This window comes from Brienomyrus brachyistius, chromosome 8 (assembly GCF_023856365.1).
Source record: "Brienomyrus brachyistius isolate T26 chromosome 8, BBRACH_0.4, whole genome shotgun sequence".
Taxonomy (NCBI): Eukaryota; Metazoa; Chordata; class Actinopteri; order Osteoglossiformes; family Mormyridae; genus Brienomyrus; species Brienomyrus brachyistius.
This window is the reverse complement of record NC_064540.1, coordinates 5,118,708-5,136,328: the sequence shown is the minus strand read 5'-3', so window position 1 is coordinate 5,136,328 and position 17,621 is coordinate 5,118,708. Positions and strand designations below refer to the sequence as shown.

At 41.6% G+C, this 17,621-nt stretch overlaps 1 protein-coding gene across 2 annotated transcripts; it reads left to right on the top strand.

The window, feature by feature from the left end:
• Positions 1–5,255: 5,255 nt before the first annotated feature.
• Positions 5,256–15,455, top strand: sdc4 (syndecan 4). Of its 2 annotated transcripts, none has more exons than XM_049022689.1 (5): positions 5,256–5,613; positions 12,270–12,444; positions 12,559–12,596; positions 12,750–12,942; positions 13,108–15,455. In XM_049022689.1, the coding sequence occupies exons 1-5, from the start codon at positions 5,566–5,568 to the stop codon at positions 13,257–13,259; spliced, it is 606 nt and encodes a 201-aa protein (XP_048878646.1). In that variant the 5' UTR covers positions 5,256–5,565; the 3' UTR covers positions 13,260–15,455. The 2 variants fall into 2 exon arrangements, with proteins under 2 accessions (XP_048878646.1, XP_048878645.1); XM_049022688.1 differs by having other exon boundaries at positions 5,348–5,613; positions 12,267–12,444.
• Positions 15,456–17,621: the final 2,166 nt, after the last annotated feature.

Here is a 17,621-nt window from a genome sequence, read left to right as displayed (position 1 = left end):
CTCAAAATGTGAGTTAAACACCAAAAGCATGTCACTATTTATATTCCTCAGTTACACATTCCAGGTGGGTACTTTTCGACTAGTACACTGTCAGAAAAAAAGAGTACCAGTTTGTACCTTAGCTTGTCACTGGGGCTGTACCTTCAAGGGTCTGCCAGTTGTACCCTAGCTGTAGGTAATTCTACCTTTTAAGGTACAGAATTGGACTCTGAGGAACATATTTGTACCATGGACGTACCTCAGAGTCAGCATCTGTACCTTAAATTAGACTAAAAGGTACATTTACCTACAGCTAGGGTACAATTGGCAGACCCTTGAGGGTACAACCCCAGTGACAAGGAAAGGTACAAATTGGTACTCTTCTTCCTGGCAGTGTAACAGGATTCCTCATCATAATTATAGCCTTTAACCATGTTTGACTAAAGGATTATCCAAGAAATTCCTGAACTACTAAAGTAATGTGATGCTTGTGTCCATTCATATTATTTATGCATTTTCTAGAATAAAACTTAAGTATGGTACATGGATAATACTCATTTTTGTTTTGATAGAATTATAGGGTGATAATCAGCTATCAATTGGCACATTTTTTAAAGAAATTTGAAGATCGAGTTATACAGTTACCACAGTGGGAAAAATGTATTTATTGAGCAAATGGGGGCTGCCTGACATGTTTCCACTTGAACTGAGAGGTGACAGCCTTCTGGATTCCACAGAACAGCGATGCTTCAATCTGCACATGGACAATCCTAAAATTGGATGATATAGATGTCACTCCTTCTGAGAACCTCAAACAATCAGATAAGGAGGGAAGCATTGTTAAATATGGATCGACCCTCAATAAGGAATTCTTGGCCATAAATAAGATTATAGTGGGGCAATGTGTGAAAAGATGTAAGAGGTCCTATTATTTTGCCTCCGAGACCAATGTGTCAGAAACTAAATGACACATTCAGCCTCTGGGTGGTGCCAGTGACTTGCAAGACCATCCACCCATCCATGTTCCAGTACCACTTATCTAGTCTGAAGCCTTTCCTAGGAGGCACAAGGTGTAGCACCAGTAGGGATAGCTACCAGACCATCCAAGTATCACCGTTGGAGACGTCATCCATCCCTAATCTATAACTACTTACTATTACAGAGTTCTGGTAGGCCATGAATCAGGCAGACTGTACTCTGGACTATGAGAGGAAATGGGAGTGCATGGAGAAAACTTCTGCAAATAGAAGGAGAACACGCAGAATTCACAGAGCCAGAGGGTTGGACATCAACCCACAATGCTGGAGGCTAAAGCAGGAACCACAGGGCAATACCCACATATGATGCTAGTTTTTCATAACTATAGGTAGCTGGAAGGTATTGTTCTCCGGGAGCAAGCTGTGGAATCATTGACTGTACCTGCTAAACTGTTTCATTTCTAGCATTTATGTTGCATGTGGTATATATTATATTATCTTGGGCATATTTCTTGAGAGTATAATTTATATTTACAGTTTTTATTTTTATTTTGTTGCAGACCACTGTTGACATAAGATGCTCCCATTCATTTACGTTACGTCTCGTATTATCATTAAAGTAGTCCACCTTGTTAAATTAACATTCATTCGGCAGACACTTTTGTCCAAAGTAACATATGATTTAGAGAGCAGGGTCAGCCGATCTCTGAAGCAGCAGCTTCACTTGCTAGGCTGACTAAGAATAGCACATCCATCCAGTTCTTACAGCTTTCTATAGAAGAACCGTGGAGAGCATCCTACCCTACAGCTGCATCACTGTCTGGTACAGGAACTGCAAAACCGCAGACCACAAGTCCCTTCTGCAAGTAGCTACGACAGCAGAGAAGATCATAGCACATAACCATCCTAATGGACATATACAACAAACAGTGTAGCAACAGAGGCTACTCACAGGTGACCCTTCGCTCGTGTCATACAACCTGTTCTTCCCAAGTCCAAAGCATGTCCCAAAACAAAGAGCGCCATCTAATGGGATCAAAAAAATACAGCAAATGGTTCATGGGATGTCGTTTTAGCCAGCATTTACAAATAGGCATTCAGCTAGCTTTGAGGCTAAGGCAAAACAAGCATGAGCTTTGCAACACCACTGACAATGTGTGGTGTTTTTACAAGAGTAGATAATACTGAAAGCTTCAGTTTACAGTACTGACAAGCTACTAGCAAATTAGACAGACAAATCATAGCATTTTAGAACTTCTGAAATTCCAACATCATGCATTGAGCTAAAAGTTAACCTACCTTGCATTCAGTATAAAGTAGTAGGTGGTTGTGACAAAGATTAAAAATCAAAATATGACCACACTTCAGACTTAGTTCTCTTATCAGGCTGACAAATCTCTATAGCGCTTTAATTGCCTTCCGCCATTTTTTTACTGACTCAAACCAAACCCACATATTACAACTGTGCTGGAGTTACCAGAGTCCGCATGAAGCCGGGAGATTTTCATTTCTAGAAGGTGAAGTTATTGTTTCATTACCCATGACTCTGTCCTTGCAGAACCCAATTCCACCCATTTTAAAAACTCATCAGATCTACATGAATCATGCATATGACCTATTTTGGCTTCAAAAGAGCAAATTTCATTGAAATGTATCAAGTTTGCACCCCTAAATCTGGAAAATGGTTATGGACACAACATTGTAACTGAAGTGTTCCCGCATTTTAAAATCTTGAAAAAATATTACATTTTAACCATACTGGGAAAGCAATTCCCCGGGGCTATTATTTTTGGGGTCATGGGCTGAGAAGTTTGGGAGCCCATGTCCAAACCCACAAAGCCCCCAGTCACAGTGTGCAATAGCACACTGACTTGTGTTTAGAATTAGTTTATCAGTGGACATTGTTGACACATCACAGCACACAACAACGAAATGTGTCCTCTGAATTTAACCCATATGTGACACCATAACATAGCAGGGGGCAGCTGATTCGGCGCCCCGGGAGCAAGGCATGGGGGCGGCACCTTTGTCAGGGTACTTCAGTAGTGCCTTTCTGGTCGGGGATTCGAACCTGCAATCTTTCAATTACAAGCGCACTTCCCTAACCAGTAAGTTCCCTAACCACCACTGCCCACTATAAGCTTGCAGCGTTCTGTATCTCCATGCCAAAATAACATCACAATCCAGCTGTAGTCACTGAAAAATATAGATCCCATTTGGTCACTCCTGAAGGTCAAAGACAATGTGACCATTGTTTGTTTATTTGTAGATGTCGCACAAACAAATTGGATCATGCGCCATAATGAACAGATCAGCTGAGCGATATCTATACAAGTGTTACACATAAAAGCATTCTGTCAACAGAGGTGCTCGGGCAAAGTTATTCATGGAGGTCTAGATGTAAAAGAGGAAAATGCTGTTTCATAGGGGAAAACCAAATAAATTATATAGTTTCATGTTCATTGTTGTGGGAATGGGAATGAATAAGGCCAAATAAGGCCAATTTCATTATCATAAATAATAAAAACAGAACAGCAGTACATTATTTGTCCCATTATGCCTGTCCCATCTAGCTCTCCATGAAACTCACAGACAGGCAAGAGAAAGATTATGGATGGCATGAGGCAGTTTCATACAAGTCCCAAAAAGAAGAAAAAATTGATATCATATAGACTACGAACAGCAAAACTCTCTAAAAGTCACCTGAAAATGATGATGACTTGGGTTAGAACCCTGTTAATATTCACTGCTTATGTAACAACATGTCTTCTGGGATGAACTGCTGTCCGTTTATAGCAGATTGGTACAAGCTAGTTAGCTGCTACGCAAGGAAATCAGCCAGACACATGTATTGTAGATCAAAATCTTTAAAACTTACCACAGAACAGCAGGAAGATGTACAGTTTTAGACATCCAGCTTGGATAACAAACTGATGTTATCTGGAATCAACCTCTGACCTTTAACATGGCAGTAACCTTCTTTGCCACATATATCAACTGCCTTTGCAGTATATGTGTCATCACTGATAATAGTGTGTTGCCATTCAGAAAGGGGTAATCAAAGCAGTGTATAAATTCCCAGCTGTTTGAATATTACAATACAAAAACCTGGTGAACTAAGCCGAATTTCTATGACTTTGCTACCTCGGTTTTTCAGTCAGTCGGCTTTTTGTTGATTTTGGGGTTTTTTGTGCTGTGCTAAATATTACTATCATTTAGAAATACAGGCTCACAGAGCAGACAGTAGTTAAGACAAAACATACAGTAACATACAGTACGCGTTCTTCTATATTTTAGTCTTTAATGAGGAATTCTTCAGAATTAAGCACTCCCATTTAAATATGTCACCATGGACAATTTATGAAACCTACGGTTAAATCTGTGTAACTCTTAGACTTTGGTGAGACTCCTTGAGAAAGTGGCAGTGCCGTATTTATTCACTTATTTCAACGTTCTTGCATTTCTTAGTACTTTTCCAATAGCAAGAGAAAATACAATTAAACTGCTGCATATTAAAGTTATAACGTAAAACCCCATAATATTCCTGTTACTTATACAGCTGGCTTTGTTGTTTTCTGGAAAGGACAAAACCGAAAGCGTTTTTTTTCCGGAAGCCTACGTCAGTGGACTTTCCATTTGCTATTTCGAAGTCGGGAAATTCTCTTTGCGTTCTAACGAACACGGAACTTAACCTCTCTATTCAACAAGCCTGCGGAAATTAAACCAGATATGTGTTACATCATCGATTAATGTTCCCATCTACTGTTCCACGTGTCTATATCGAAAAACACAGTTATAAAAAAGCATTTATAAAATGAATAGGGTCACTTAATGTTTTATTAATAGTAGTAAATTATTGTTTTAAATGATAATGTATAGTTTAAAGGTATAACTGTATAATCCTGTATTTTCTTCAGGATCTTTGGTTGTCTAATTTGTATTTTTAAATTTTTGTTTCGAAGTTTTCAAAAACCCTCCAAGTAATTAGTAAAATACAATCCATTCGTTTTTCATTATTCATTGCAGGGTTGCAGTAAACCTATAGCCAATCCCGGGAATTACAAGGTATAGGGACGCATTTCCGTCCTCTAACTAACCGCGTGCTTTTGGACTGCGGGAAACCCGCGGAAAAACATGGAGACCGTGCGATCCCCTCACACATGCACAAAACGAGGGGGGGACAAGAGCCAGCACCCTGGGGACGTGCTATCCACTAGCAAAGCAGCATGCTGAACCTCCGCGATTGCATTTACTTTATTCATAAGGCTGCCTAAAGCTTCATTTGCGTTTTCGCTCTCGAAACGTAGCTGCGCTTATCTTGCCAGTCTTTGTGATTCAGCGTACTTGCGTTAAGTCTTCCAGACTTTTTCCTTCAGTGCACTTTTTCCCTCCTCCTGGGGGCGGGTCTAAAGTAATAAAGGATCAAAATACGGTACATTTTCTAGTACAGCACGGTCACGGCGTTCGCAACGTAGAGAATCGCAGCTCTTCACTTTTCTGATCGGTTTATTTGATTTAATCCTTCGGCGTTTAGATTTCAGAAGGACCCATTGGAACGAGCCACCGAAAGCCTTTTCTCTTAAATCTCCGGCGAATTATAGTGGTAGACATGAAAATCATCATACTGCTTTTAGTTGCATCTGTGTATGCTGAGTCGGTAAGTAAAACTCCATATTTTTTGTACATAGATTATCGTTAACTGCACTCTCAATTAGACCACTAACTGTATTCGTGTTTAAATTAATTTGAAATTCGATGTAGGTGATTTTATACGTTTTTGTCTTTGCGGCACGTTAAAAATACTATACAAACACATCAGCAACGTAGTTTACGGGAATAGATGGACGGTATTCAAAAGACCACCGGGGTGTCGAAATTCTTTGCTGACGACTTGGCACACTAAATAAAACGTGCTTAAACTTTGCCTTTACTTGAAGATTAGAAAGGTTATTTGTTGGGGAAAAGCAGATGGGTAGCGTGTCTGTATTGACGCCTGGCAGCTTTGTGATCTGGCCGTACCCCGGTCAACAGGCTGGTTATTTGGGAGGAACATGTCTACCTACAGACTACCCCGAGGGGGGGGGGTCCTCTTTGTGCGGTCTACCTGTCTATTCACAGGTGAGATCCTGTGCTGTCCGACGGCCGTATATCCATATGCCCCCCTCTGTTAGTCTTTCGCTTCTTATTGGGCTACTTTGTCAGTAGTAAACTTAACATCATGGAAAGCTAAGTATAAAGGTAATCGTTTAGAGAAACTAGGATTTGAGGAGTGAACGTGACTTCTCCAAAAAAAAGTAGTTCAATGAACTTTGTTGGCTGACGTCAAACCGTGTCATCGCTGCAAATTTTGCTAGAAGGCGAACTTTCCATTTCCTTTCGAAAAGTCGACGGCATCCTGCTGCGTTGGGTCTTTTCCAACTTTCCCCGTACATTCCGGGGAAATGGCCGGGTCCTTTCTACGGGGGTGGAGTGCGGCTCGTCATCGCGCAGGGATCCGCTGAGTGGCTCTGGCTCGCTACCGAGCTGCGAAAGGGGAGGCTGAGTAAAAAGTCTCGCATTTCAACCCCCCCCCGCCCCGACTCGATCCGATCCGGTTTCTCAAGTGGTGGGACGCCTTCGAGGAGCACAAATCAGGCTCTTGTAAACTACAACTTGGCTCTCGAAATGCTTTGACCCATGTTACAGGAATTTATTTGCTTTCCTGTGGGACGACAATCACTCACAGCATTTCCCCCCTCATGTTTTTGCCTCTTCTCTCTCATCCTAGCTACCAATGGCAGACTTGTGTGTATGTGTTTTTTTTTTTTTTGTTTTTGCACATGCGGTAAAGGGCATTGCACGTGATCTTTGTATTATCCTTCTGACTGCACTGTAGATCATGCGCCTGTCTACTTTGTGGAGGTGGGTTCTTTGGGTACTGACCATGTGCAAATGCCATGCTGTTGAAGTCAGAGGGTGGGGGCTGTACCTAGTCACTTTCCCCAGGGACAGATGCAAATTTCATGACTGACACCCCCCCCCCACCCGGCGTATGTGCACTTTCCAAATTGTCTCCATGTTGTGGTTTTGCAGCAAAGACGTATCGTAAACTTCATATCCCTTGTTTCTGTAAATATTCAAATAGTGAACTTTTTACCGAAGTTGTGTAATTTCACAGTCCAGTTCTTTGTCGCCTAGTAGTGGTCTTTCTGGTCAAACAATGGTACATGATTATATGACTTAAGCTTGGAATGCTATTTTGCTTTGAGTGGTCTCACGGGCTGTTTACAGCAAAGGACTGTGCCACTCCATAGATTCACCTCTTAAGCGCCAATGAACCAAGAAGAGCGTGTTACATTCCTCAGACCAATGTAGAGGTCTCCACTACTTTTTTTTATTTATTTTTTTTTTCATTTTCCTGTGGAATTTGACCCCTGCTGACCTTGACTGGCCCTATTGTGGGATTTCACACACTTGGGCAGATTTAAATGGTCAAAGCCCCTTCATTAGTCTCCTTTTAGATAGTGGGCTCCTGGCTGCAAGGACACACACTTTTTTGCCTCTTTTTCAGAGCCCTTTCTCTATGTCCAACCATTGTGCCATTTCCCTTTAAAGTTAAAATATGTCCAGGCGATCATCTGCCACACTGGGTTGCTCCCTTGCCACTGTGGATGCGTTAGTGTTTCTTGTGATGTGGCCTATTGTGAGATCTTCAAACAGGCCCAGCTTTAACCTTTTCCCAGTATGATTAGTACCTGCCTGTGACATTTTGGTTATAACAGCCCGTGGTAGTGTGAACTCTGGACAAACACGTTTAAGTATTAGTCTGTGGCGAAATATATTCTGAATCATTTTTGTAAAGGCCTTTCTTCCATTGAAATCGGCACTGTGTGCCACAGTTGAGGGTTTCTGTCCTTGGGTGTAATTGTCTTGTTTGCAATGTCTATATTTTGTTAAGGTATGAGATCATTTGCACCAGAATATATGTGTGTGTGTGTGTGTGTGTGTGTTTTTCCCTTTTTTTTTACATTTTGGATGAGTTCAATGTCGATGAAAAGCTGAGCAGACGAGACGATAAATACTTTCACCAGGACGTAATGATGGTTCCTGCTTTGCTGTCCACTGGGCTATAAAATCCCTTTTGGAGGCTGGAATGTTGGCATTGAGAGTGAGGTTTTGTGCAGAACTTGGGTTAAAAGAGTTAATTTTTTTCAAACCTACCCCCTCCCCCCAAATCATCTTTTTAACTCCTCCAAATCAGTGCTTGGTCTGTCCGTTAGGCGAGAGCGCAGAACAGTTTTGAAACTTTTTAGTGAATGATCTAATGATTGCTTAAAAAAGATTTTTTTTTTCTTAGGGTGCTTAATGTTGCTCTAACGTATACAGTTTCCCCCCACGGCTTTTGCTTAATGTAAGTCATGTGATCGAGGCTTTCTGCAGGCCAGACACGCCCAAGGTACAAGCTCTGCTCTGTCTTTACCATTGTCAACATATCTGAAAGGGACGTTAAAGTGAAGCACACACTCATTGTATGTAATCATATAAAGATAAAACTGGAATAATGGACCCTTTGTCCTGGCTGGAATGTCAGATCTGACTCCTTTCGCCCGTGTCGCTGTTGTTGCTGCCATGCTCACTTTATTCATTTGTTCATTTTATTTATTCGTTTGTTTTGGTGAGCAAGAAACGTTCTGGGAAATTATCCTCTCGCTGTTGCCCAAGTGAGTACTAAGCTGACATTGCATCAGACACAGTCTGGTTCCTGTGAAAACACGACCAGGTCCCACATGTATTCCGACATTAGTGAGTATTATTTCTCACTGCGTGGCTGTTGCAATTATGTACGACGCTTGGGTTTGGTTAAAAATTCTTTAGCTCTTCTAATCCTTACATGTGGATGTGTTGAATCGTTGTAGATTGCGTCCTACAGCCATACAAGCCAAGGACTGTACTTAAAAGTGTGTCATATGCTCAGTGAAAAGCTTTAATGAATCTAAACACGGTGCTTTACCGGTCCAGTTGTAGAAGGCTCTCTGGTTCCTGAATACTCTGGATCTTCTTCCAGACCTTCTTACCTTCTTACTTAAAGTGCCTTCTACCACTAGAACCTCGTGTTTCTGTCTAGCATTCTGGACTCCTGGAAGTGTAAGACCAAAAATAGTCCAGTGAGAGTGGAAGGAATCTGGGAAGCTCCTGATGAATGTGTGAATGTTGGGGCCCTGTGCAGGGTGTAGGCAGACAGCGGGTGGATTGGGGGGGGGGGGGGGGTCAGCTGACATGCTGAACAGCACAAATGCGGCTGATTCAAGCAGGGTCCTCGAAGAGCAACAACAAGCTGGCCATAACTGTCAAGCACGGGCCTGCGGTCACCTGGGCATTCTTGAATGAAGCCTTTCATTAGCTGGGGTTGGTTTGCATTGTTCTGCATTAGTGAGGCTGTGAGATGGATGCCTGGGCCCAGGAGGAGCTAAACTCCTGAAAACCTGACTTCAAAGAGTTTCTCTGATGGATGTCGGAGGGTCGTTATGAGAAGTAAGCATGTCGTGATGAAGGCTAACTGTAGCTCGCTCTAGCTAGTCATCCGTGATTCAGCTAGCTGTGAAGCGCTTATGAGTTGCTCCGATAGTCAAAAGTACTGTGATGTCAAGGTGGAAATACTTCTTTGCTTATTTGTAAACTTTTAAAGCTGTTAACTGAAAAATGATTGGAGTCTCTGAAGAGGAAGCAGTCCTGCTGATTCTGGGAGTCGTCATTGTGGCATTTTGTGTCAGATTATTTGTAAATACCCCTGGGGTGTTTTGCTGATGTACTGTATAAAAAACCCACGGGTGTTTTTTGTGCTCGGTGGTGTCTTTGGTTAAGGTTTCTGCAGTCACGTGACGCGTCTTACAGAAAGCGGGAGTCAACGTGAAATTCACATGAATCATGGTTCTATAGCTTCCCGTGGCCGTATTGTCTCCGCTAAGCTACTTTTCTGAAGACCACATGGTGAGATGCTGACAGGTTTCATTTCTGCGTATAACCAGTGGGGGGAAATCCTGCGGCATTCAATTAAAATGTCACCTGTGTGGGGATTTCGGCGAGTGGTTTTCCCTGATGCAGTTCAGTAAACAAGAAAAAACCAAACGGAGAAGGCCTGTGGGAACAGGGTTAGCCTTAAAAATTGAGAGCTTTGAATTGCTTTGTGTTTTGAAAAACATTTTAAAGTGTGGGCCTTATCTTATTCTTTCGGTGTCCATGAAATGGTAGACATTTCGAACTACTGGCCTGCAGTTTGAGGATTTATGTTGGAATGTGTGTGTTTTTTCTTTCCCCATATTATCTTGGGTTGAATGAGGTCTGGTTGGGTAGACGGCTGGGTGTGGGTGTAATTACATAGATCTACAAAGCTTTGTGGATTTACTCTAGGAAATAAACAATGACTGTTTGAGTTCTTAAAATAAGCAATCTGGTGTCATGCAATTCAACCCCTGTTCTGTGTGTAGTTCTAACAATGTGATTCTGACTTTAGCCTGCAGGAACACATCATGTAAAAACGTGTGTAATTTAACGTATGTAGTGTAATGTATGTTTTGAAAGGCAGCAAACTGAAAGTATGGGGTTTTTTGTGATGTCTGATAATTGGAAACGTTGGCCCTTTGAATACCTTGTAGATACCTTAAAGGCTTTTGAGTTCAAACCCCCTGAATCAACAAGTGTTTCATGTTTATTTTGTTTGTGTTTCATATTTAGAGCTCAATTTCACTGTAGTTTCTGACCTCATGTATGCCAATTTAAAGTCCATGGATGTGATAACAGGGGAATTGGACACACTTCCAGCGCCATGTGTATCACGTTCAATCGGAAGTTTTCAGATATTGCAGAATTAGCCACATAATTGATTGTATGAATGTAAATATTCTCATTAGACCATCTGTCACTGATCACTGATTACAGTGGGTTATCTAGATGGTGTTGCTGCTGTTGCTGATGAAGTCAATGCCTCCCACCCCTTTTAAGAGTAGTAACCATTACTGAGGTTGTGGATTATATTTTATGTTCTCTAGAATCACAAACAAGTGAACGAGGACATGACTTGTCAGGACTGGAAGCGTGAATGTTGTTGTTTGCCATCAACAGGTCGTTGTCGCTCAAAAGGCTGTGCTTTTGTCGATAGATATTAATGAACATCCTGCATGCTGTGGCCTGTTCCAGGATTTTCAGAGATTAACACAGAGACGGAGATCCCAGTGCTTGGGAGGAGAACTCCAGGGGCCTGTGCTACAAAGCAGGGTTACTGGTTTTCGGGGTAACTTGTCGGATTTAAGGTACCTCAGTTTTAAATGGACTTCATATTTGTTCACGTTTTGCCCAGACTACCTTAAATCCGACAAGTTACCCCGATAAGCCAGTAAACCCACTTCGTAGTACAGGCCCCAGGTGTGGACTATACAGGCTATTGTTTTAGTTTTATTTTTTAATTAAAGCCTTTTGTTTGAGTGACATGAGCTCAGTTGGCCTAAATGTCTGAACACAGGCTACTTGTTTCCTAGGATTTTTATATCCCATTGCCACTGGCAAGCGAGACGGGATTTATTTGAAATTGAAATGGCGGGTGGATACGTAAGCGTTCCCCTTCGTGTGAATGTTTTGGCTTTTTGATGTTTAAAGTCCGCTGTGTTTTATGTTTCGGTCGGGGCCACCTGGCTCCTACAACAGAGACGTTCCTGTAGCATGACGATACCGAAGAAAAGAGGCTGTTTAGCCCTGCTGCAGCAGAACAATGAACAGGGCAGGAGCGCTTCCCTAATCAGACGCAGAGCACATATTTGAACAGCCCAGCACCAGGTGTTAACAAGAGCGTGTTTCCTTAGCTTAGCAATGAGGGCTAATCGACCCAGTCGATGATATCGCTGGCCACGTCCCCACTTTAACCCAAACACGTTCTGTGTTATTGTACCCCAGGAATCCCTAATGTCTTTCTTTCTCTTTCCTTTGTCCTCTGCCCAAATTTCACTGTTTGCAGTTTGTTTGTTTGATTTAATGTCAGAGTATTAATCCCATTGGATAATCTAATTAAACCCTTTTAGCAGTCTGGCTAATTAGATTAGGGATTTATGTTTTGTTAATTGGTCTTCAATCACTACAGGATTAGCTTTACTGTATTGGTCAAACTTTATAATTGTTAGGGACTAACTGTAGTCTGTTGCGATTTTAACAATTAAAATGCAACAATCATCCAATAACATTTAGTCATGTTGGTGCTGCCACCTATTTCATTGCCTTTATGACAGTCGCCGTCGTCGTTGATGTAGTCTAAGCGGTGTGTGGTTTTTCCTTTTTTGTCTTCAGCAGGTGAGGGAGACTGAGACATGGATTCCCAAGCCGAAACCTGAGGATCTTCAGGAGATGCTAGTCTCATCCGGTGACTCCTCCATTGCTCCAGACTTCACACCTGACCTGGATCTTGCTTTTGATATTGATAATGAAGATGATGAGGACTATGGCATCTCTGGCTCTGGAGATGAAGGTACGTTTAGTTATTCAGCATTTGTTATTTTTTTCCCACAATTAGCATGGAAGCACAGCGCCTCTAGACGGTTGTTGTTTTTTTTTTTTCTAATCCATTTTATTTTCTCCACAGAAGATCCATGGAGCAGCAGCATCATTCCCACAACTAAGGTATTCCCCTACCGTATTGATCCTTTTTTCCCTGTTTTGCGTTGATTTGTTCGACGTATTATGAAAAGTTAACATTCTGAATATTTTAAATATAAGAAACGTAAGCCTGAAAACGTACCATTGAGTTAATGCTAGTGACGAATCGTTCCTCAGCCCGACGTGAACGACAACAAGATTCCAGATGAAGACCAGCCGAATAGGTCTAGGGTCCCGGTCAACGACGATGAGCTTGTAAAGAACAATGAGGTTGCTCTGCTGGCTTCGGCGGACCGGGAGGGCCAAATGCCGAATATACTGATGGCCCATGCAAATGACGACATCTTCAAGAAGACCGAGGTTGTAGCAGGTGAGCCCTCGGGGTGTCAGGGTGTTTTATGAGTGACTTAGTGGTACCTGATGCTATTAAATATCATGCAGTATGTGGCCTTACTGTTAAGTGTTGACTGAAAATTCTCAAGGTTTGTAGTCGGGCTTATGCCATATTAATTGATGGCTTTCCTCTCCCCCTTAGCTCTGATTGCTGGCGGCTCAGTCGGATTGGTCATCGCCGGCCTTCTCATTCTGTTGCTCTTCTACCGCTTGAAGAAGAAGGACGAAGGGACCTATGATCTTGGAAAGAGGCCCATTTACAAGAAGGCTCCCACCACTGAGATCTACGCTTAGGGTTGCATTGGAGTCGTGCGAGACGGTGCCTTCAAAACACAACCTCTCTACTACCTGCCTTCTCTAAATCACCGACAGCCTACTGGTCCAAGAGGGAAAAACTTCAGATCAATCACTGGTTTTCTTTTTTGAAATCTGAAGTTTTCAGAATTCACAATCCATAAATAAAGATGAGCGAATGGGACGTTTTCCCTTCACAAGATGTGTGGTACAGAGATTTCCGCATTTTTCTGCCCAGCCTTAATCTGAACTATCGAGACGTAACAGTCTCTTCTTTTAACACTACATCATCCTTGCATGTAGAGCTTGGCATATCTTTGTTTTCATTTAAATCATGGTGCACCCTCTTATCTGACGCTCAGCCATCTTAATTATATGGAAACTGGTGCTACGGGGGACAGTTGGATGACTATCTTAGTTGCAGTAAATAAAGTTGAGCCAATCAGACAGCCTAATGCATGGGTTTGGGTTTGAGTTGACTTGACCTAATCCTTCTTTCCCAGAGATCCTGTTCCATTCCAACAGCCAAGCTCATGTTACTGGGCAAAACCTTTTTATTTTATTTTTTCTTTTAATGATGTCAGGGTATATGTGTCCATTTTGTACTGTTACATTTGTAAATTGATTTTAAATTGTATGGATCATAATGTTTTGACTCCCACTACAATATTTCAAATGAGTTCAAATTCATTGTAAATGTATAGCCACTTGTAAATTAATCTATGCCAGTTTTCTACTTACTAAATATTTAAATACCAAAATATTATTTTTAAAGTTCCCAGTGTCATGTTTCTTTCCAGTTAAAGAATCTTTTAACATCAGAAAAGATTTGCTAGAAACTACCAATGCCAGTAATAGTTGCCAATACTAACTACTTTTAAAATGTTTTTATTTTGTGTTTTAGTAGAATTTATTTATCTGTCAAATATTGCTTTTCAGGTTGGGATGGCTTCCCTTTAAGCTGTTGATGGTTTTTTTTTTTTTTTTTTTAATGTACACAAGTTTAAATTTCCGAAGCAAAACCGCTGCTGTTTCTTATTCATATGCGGCGCATTTATTTTTGTAGAAGGAAAGTAAAAGTTCAGGGCTGCTTCGTACTGGAGCCGTGTCACTTGCAAGGAGGAAAAAATTATATATCTGCTGCTTTTAAGTGTTTTTTTTTGTCTACAGTAGATGTGAATCTCTCCTCTAGAGAAGTCAATGAATCATTGATTTCATATAACAGGTTCTGATCTCTTTAAAGCATTTTATGCTTTTTTTTTTCTTATAAATTATTTGAATTTTCTTCATGCTCAGTGGCTGGTGTTTTTATCTGCAAGTGTTAAATGGAATAATCTTAAAATCTGTCTCACAAGACCGATTTTTATTTTATTTTTTTTAAGTAATTGGTTGTTACGTATTGTATGGGGGAGTTGGCCTCCCCTTAAGTTTTATTGCCCCCCATGGGTCTCGTTTTATGGTGGACTGCCTATATTGCTAATAAATACCCACAGAGCTCTTGGTGGTGGGGGAGCGGGTGTGAATCCCTAATTGCAAGGGGGCGATCAAAAGGTGCAAAATGTCGTCTGTATAATGCTGATAGTTGTGTCTTTGTTGGGGGCAGCATGATTCGGTCAGTGTGGTACACAGTACTTACAGAAATCCTATTCCTACGAGTCTCCTGTGCCACTGACTAGCTGGTCAGTGCGTTCTACGCCAATTTTGGCGTGTGCTGTATTTTTAAATAACTATCGCCGCTGGTCCAGTATCTCATCCTCCCTGGAGTGGGTTCGGTTTTCCGTTTCTGAATGAGTCGAGGCCCTTTGCCAAAATGTGGTTTTGCGGGGGTGGAATAATGTCTTCAGTGAGACAAGCTTTCTGACAACTATGGTAGATTGAAAATAAAAAAACACTGCAGTAATCGTTTGCACGGTAAATGGTCTATAAAAACACCTTGTGCTGTCATGTACTTGTCTGCTCACTGATTGAATTAAAACTTATATTTTGTAATTTCATATTTACCATTTGATACTGGCATATCTAAGCTTTGCATTGTCTGTGAAGCCACATCGTCGCCTCAGCTGAGAGAAAAAAGGCGTTAATGTGAGATGCAGCGTGTCCTGCCTCACAGCGTGACCAGCGAGGTAACTTTTGTACATACTGAAATCTTTATTCTGTTCTCTTGTTGATTTTATTAAATAATTGAGGGAAAAAATGTTTGTAGTGTCCCGAGTCTTCTTTTCACGTGCTGCAAGTTCCTGACTTGTAATGGAGGGTAATGGATTTTTTTTTTCTAGCAGAAGGAAAAGAAGCGTGAAGCTGCCTCTCGGCCAAGCCGAGAGCTGGTGTTGCGTAAGACCCCTCCAGCCGCAAGGAGTACGGGAAATCAATGTTGTTTGCTGGTGTCTAGCAAACGTGTCGACGCACGCCTCGAGGTCCCGGGCTTGCTTATTGTACTGTAAATGCGATAAGAAAAGATGGAAGGAAAATAACAGGCAAAGGCTAAATTAGCATTAGCATCATCCCTCCGTCTTTCTGCGGATGACGACGGTGGTGACGTCATTGTCCAGGATCGGCAAGCGAAAGCCTCATTGAGCATTTAATTCAGCATCTAAATGCTTACATTTAATAAACATATAATCATGTAAATATTTCTTGCGAGTCTATAAATATATAATCACTAGCAAGTAGCCTTGCAATTTATGTGCAGTAAACGCTTAGATTGTTTTCATACGTCAAATATAATTCGTCTGTGGCTTAACACATCCTTGTTTATTTTTTGTTTTCAGCGCTGGAATGCGCAGTTTTCCTTCTGATGGCCCCGTTACTTATGAATTATGTTGTTTTTTTCCAATCCATAGCCGCAATCTGCTGTTCACAGACCAGAGTTTTGCTGTCTCTGTTTTACTAGCTGTAAATCTTAATGCATAGTTGGTCCAACAAGTAGTGTACTGGTTAATCATTAACTAGGCAAACAATGGGACGTATTTTTAAAGTAAACCGCATTCTTGTTAATCATTGATATTCGATGGACTTTGCTTCCAGGACAGGAATGCAGTCGTCCTTTCCCTCCAGCGATATATACGTATAATAAAAACGCGCCAAAAGTGTTTGCCGCAGATTGGTTTTGCCAACATTCCCGAGGTCTGTTTCCATTGCACTTTCACTGGCATTTTAACAATATAACGCAAGCGATTTATAAAGCAGTGAAGCTTGTCTCTGGTGCCACAAAGGCTTTGTCCAGTAATGAGACTTTGGACTTTTTATTTATTAATTAACCCCCCCCCCTCCATTTCTACTTGGGAGACCTTCTCTTTTTGCCCCATTCACACTGTTTCTCATTTTAACATCCAGCTGCCTTTTTTCCACAATATTCAGCTACGTAGGCATGAGTTAATGCAGAGTCTGCTTTACTGTATAGCAGGAAACTGTATACCGGGTAGGTATGGGGACAAGATCCCAGCTCAGGGCAGAAAATACAAGGGGGGTGAACTGAAGTCAGTGGGTCCCTGAGAAACCACAACCTCTATCCAGAGAGTTCTGAGAAACCCTTGCAAGCAGATGGGGGTAACATATAAGCTACTCAGACTTACACCCAGTCCTGGGTTCAATCCTCCAACTGTGGTGGTGTGAGGTCTACCTGCTAACCCCCCGCCCCCCACCCTTTATGCATAAACCAAATTCCTTACCACCCACAACACAGAGACACATTCTTTTTAATACAATGAAATCCTTTGTATTTGTGAGGGTTTTTCCCCTCCATTTTTTATTATTTTTGTGCTTAGCATGAAGGGATGAGAGGTAATTCCGCTGTGTCATGTTCAAATGTGAACACGTGGATGGTTCTGCTAGGACGTGATGGTTTAAATAAGGGGAAGCCCATTGTGTTCAGAATGAAACCCGTCTCTGGGTGATAAAAGGGGAGCTGCTCGGGGAGCTTTAAAAGTTAGAAGATCTAAATCTGTGGACGACAATGGACTGATTATGAGTAGTGTGACCATATTTTGGTTTTCAAAAAAACACACTGGGGGACGGACGAGAAGAGAAGGTGTCAGTGCAATGCAAATATGCAGATATGCAGCATTCGGACTAGAAAGCGAACGTCAACATGAAACAGTGAAATCCCAGGCATTTCAGGAAACTTTAGGTCCCAAAGAATGCGTTTGTGGGTCCCGAATGTTTAAAGTAAATTAAGACTTAAAAGATGACTAAAGCAAACTAGTTATTATGTATAGGAATCATACCTTAAGGTGAGGTTACTGATCGGCAATTGGGACAGACGGCTTCAGGGGACAGGGGTGCAGATTTTGAAAGAGGCAAGAGGCCACACACACTGACATGGGACTGCAGAGGATTGTGGGTATACATAGTTGGAACCAGTTT

Excerpts from the sequence above, each read along its gene's own strand:
- sdc4 (XM_049022688.1), top strand. The coding sequence starts at position 5,566 with ATGAAAATCATCATACTGCTTTTAGTTGCATCTGTGTATGCTGAGTCG. Across the intron at positions 12,445-12,558 it reads CTCTGGCTCTGGAGATGAAG|AAGATCCATGGAGCAGCAGC; the intron begins GTACGTTTAGTT and ends TTTTCTCCACAG. Across the intron at positions 12,597-12,749 it reads GCATCATTCCCACAACTAAG|CCCGACGTGAACGACAACAA; the intron begins GTATTCCCCTAC and ends ATCGTTCCTCAG.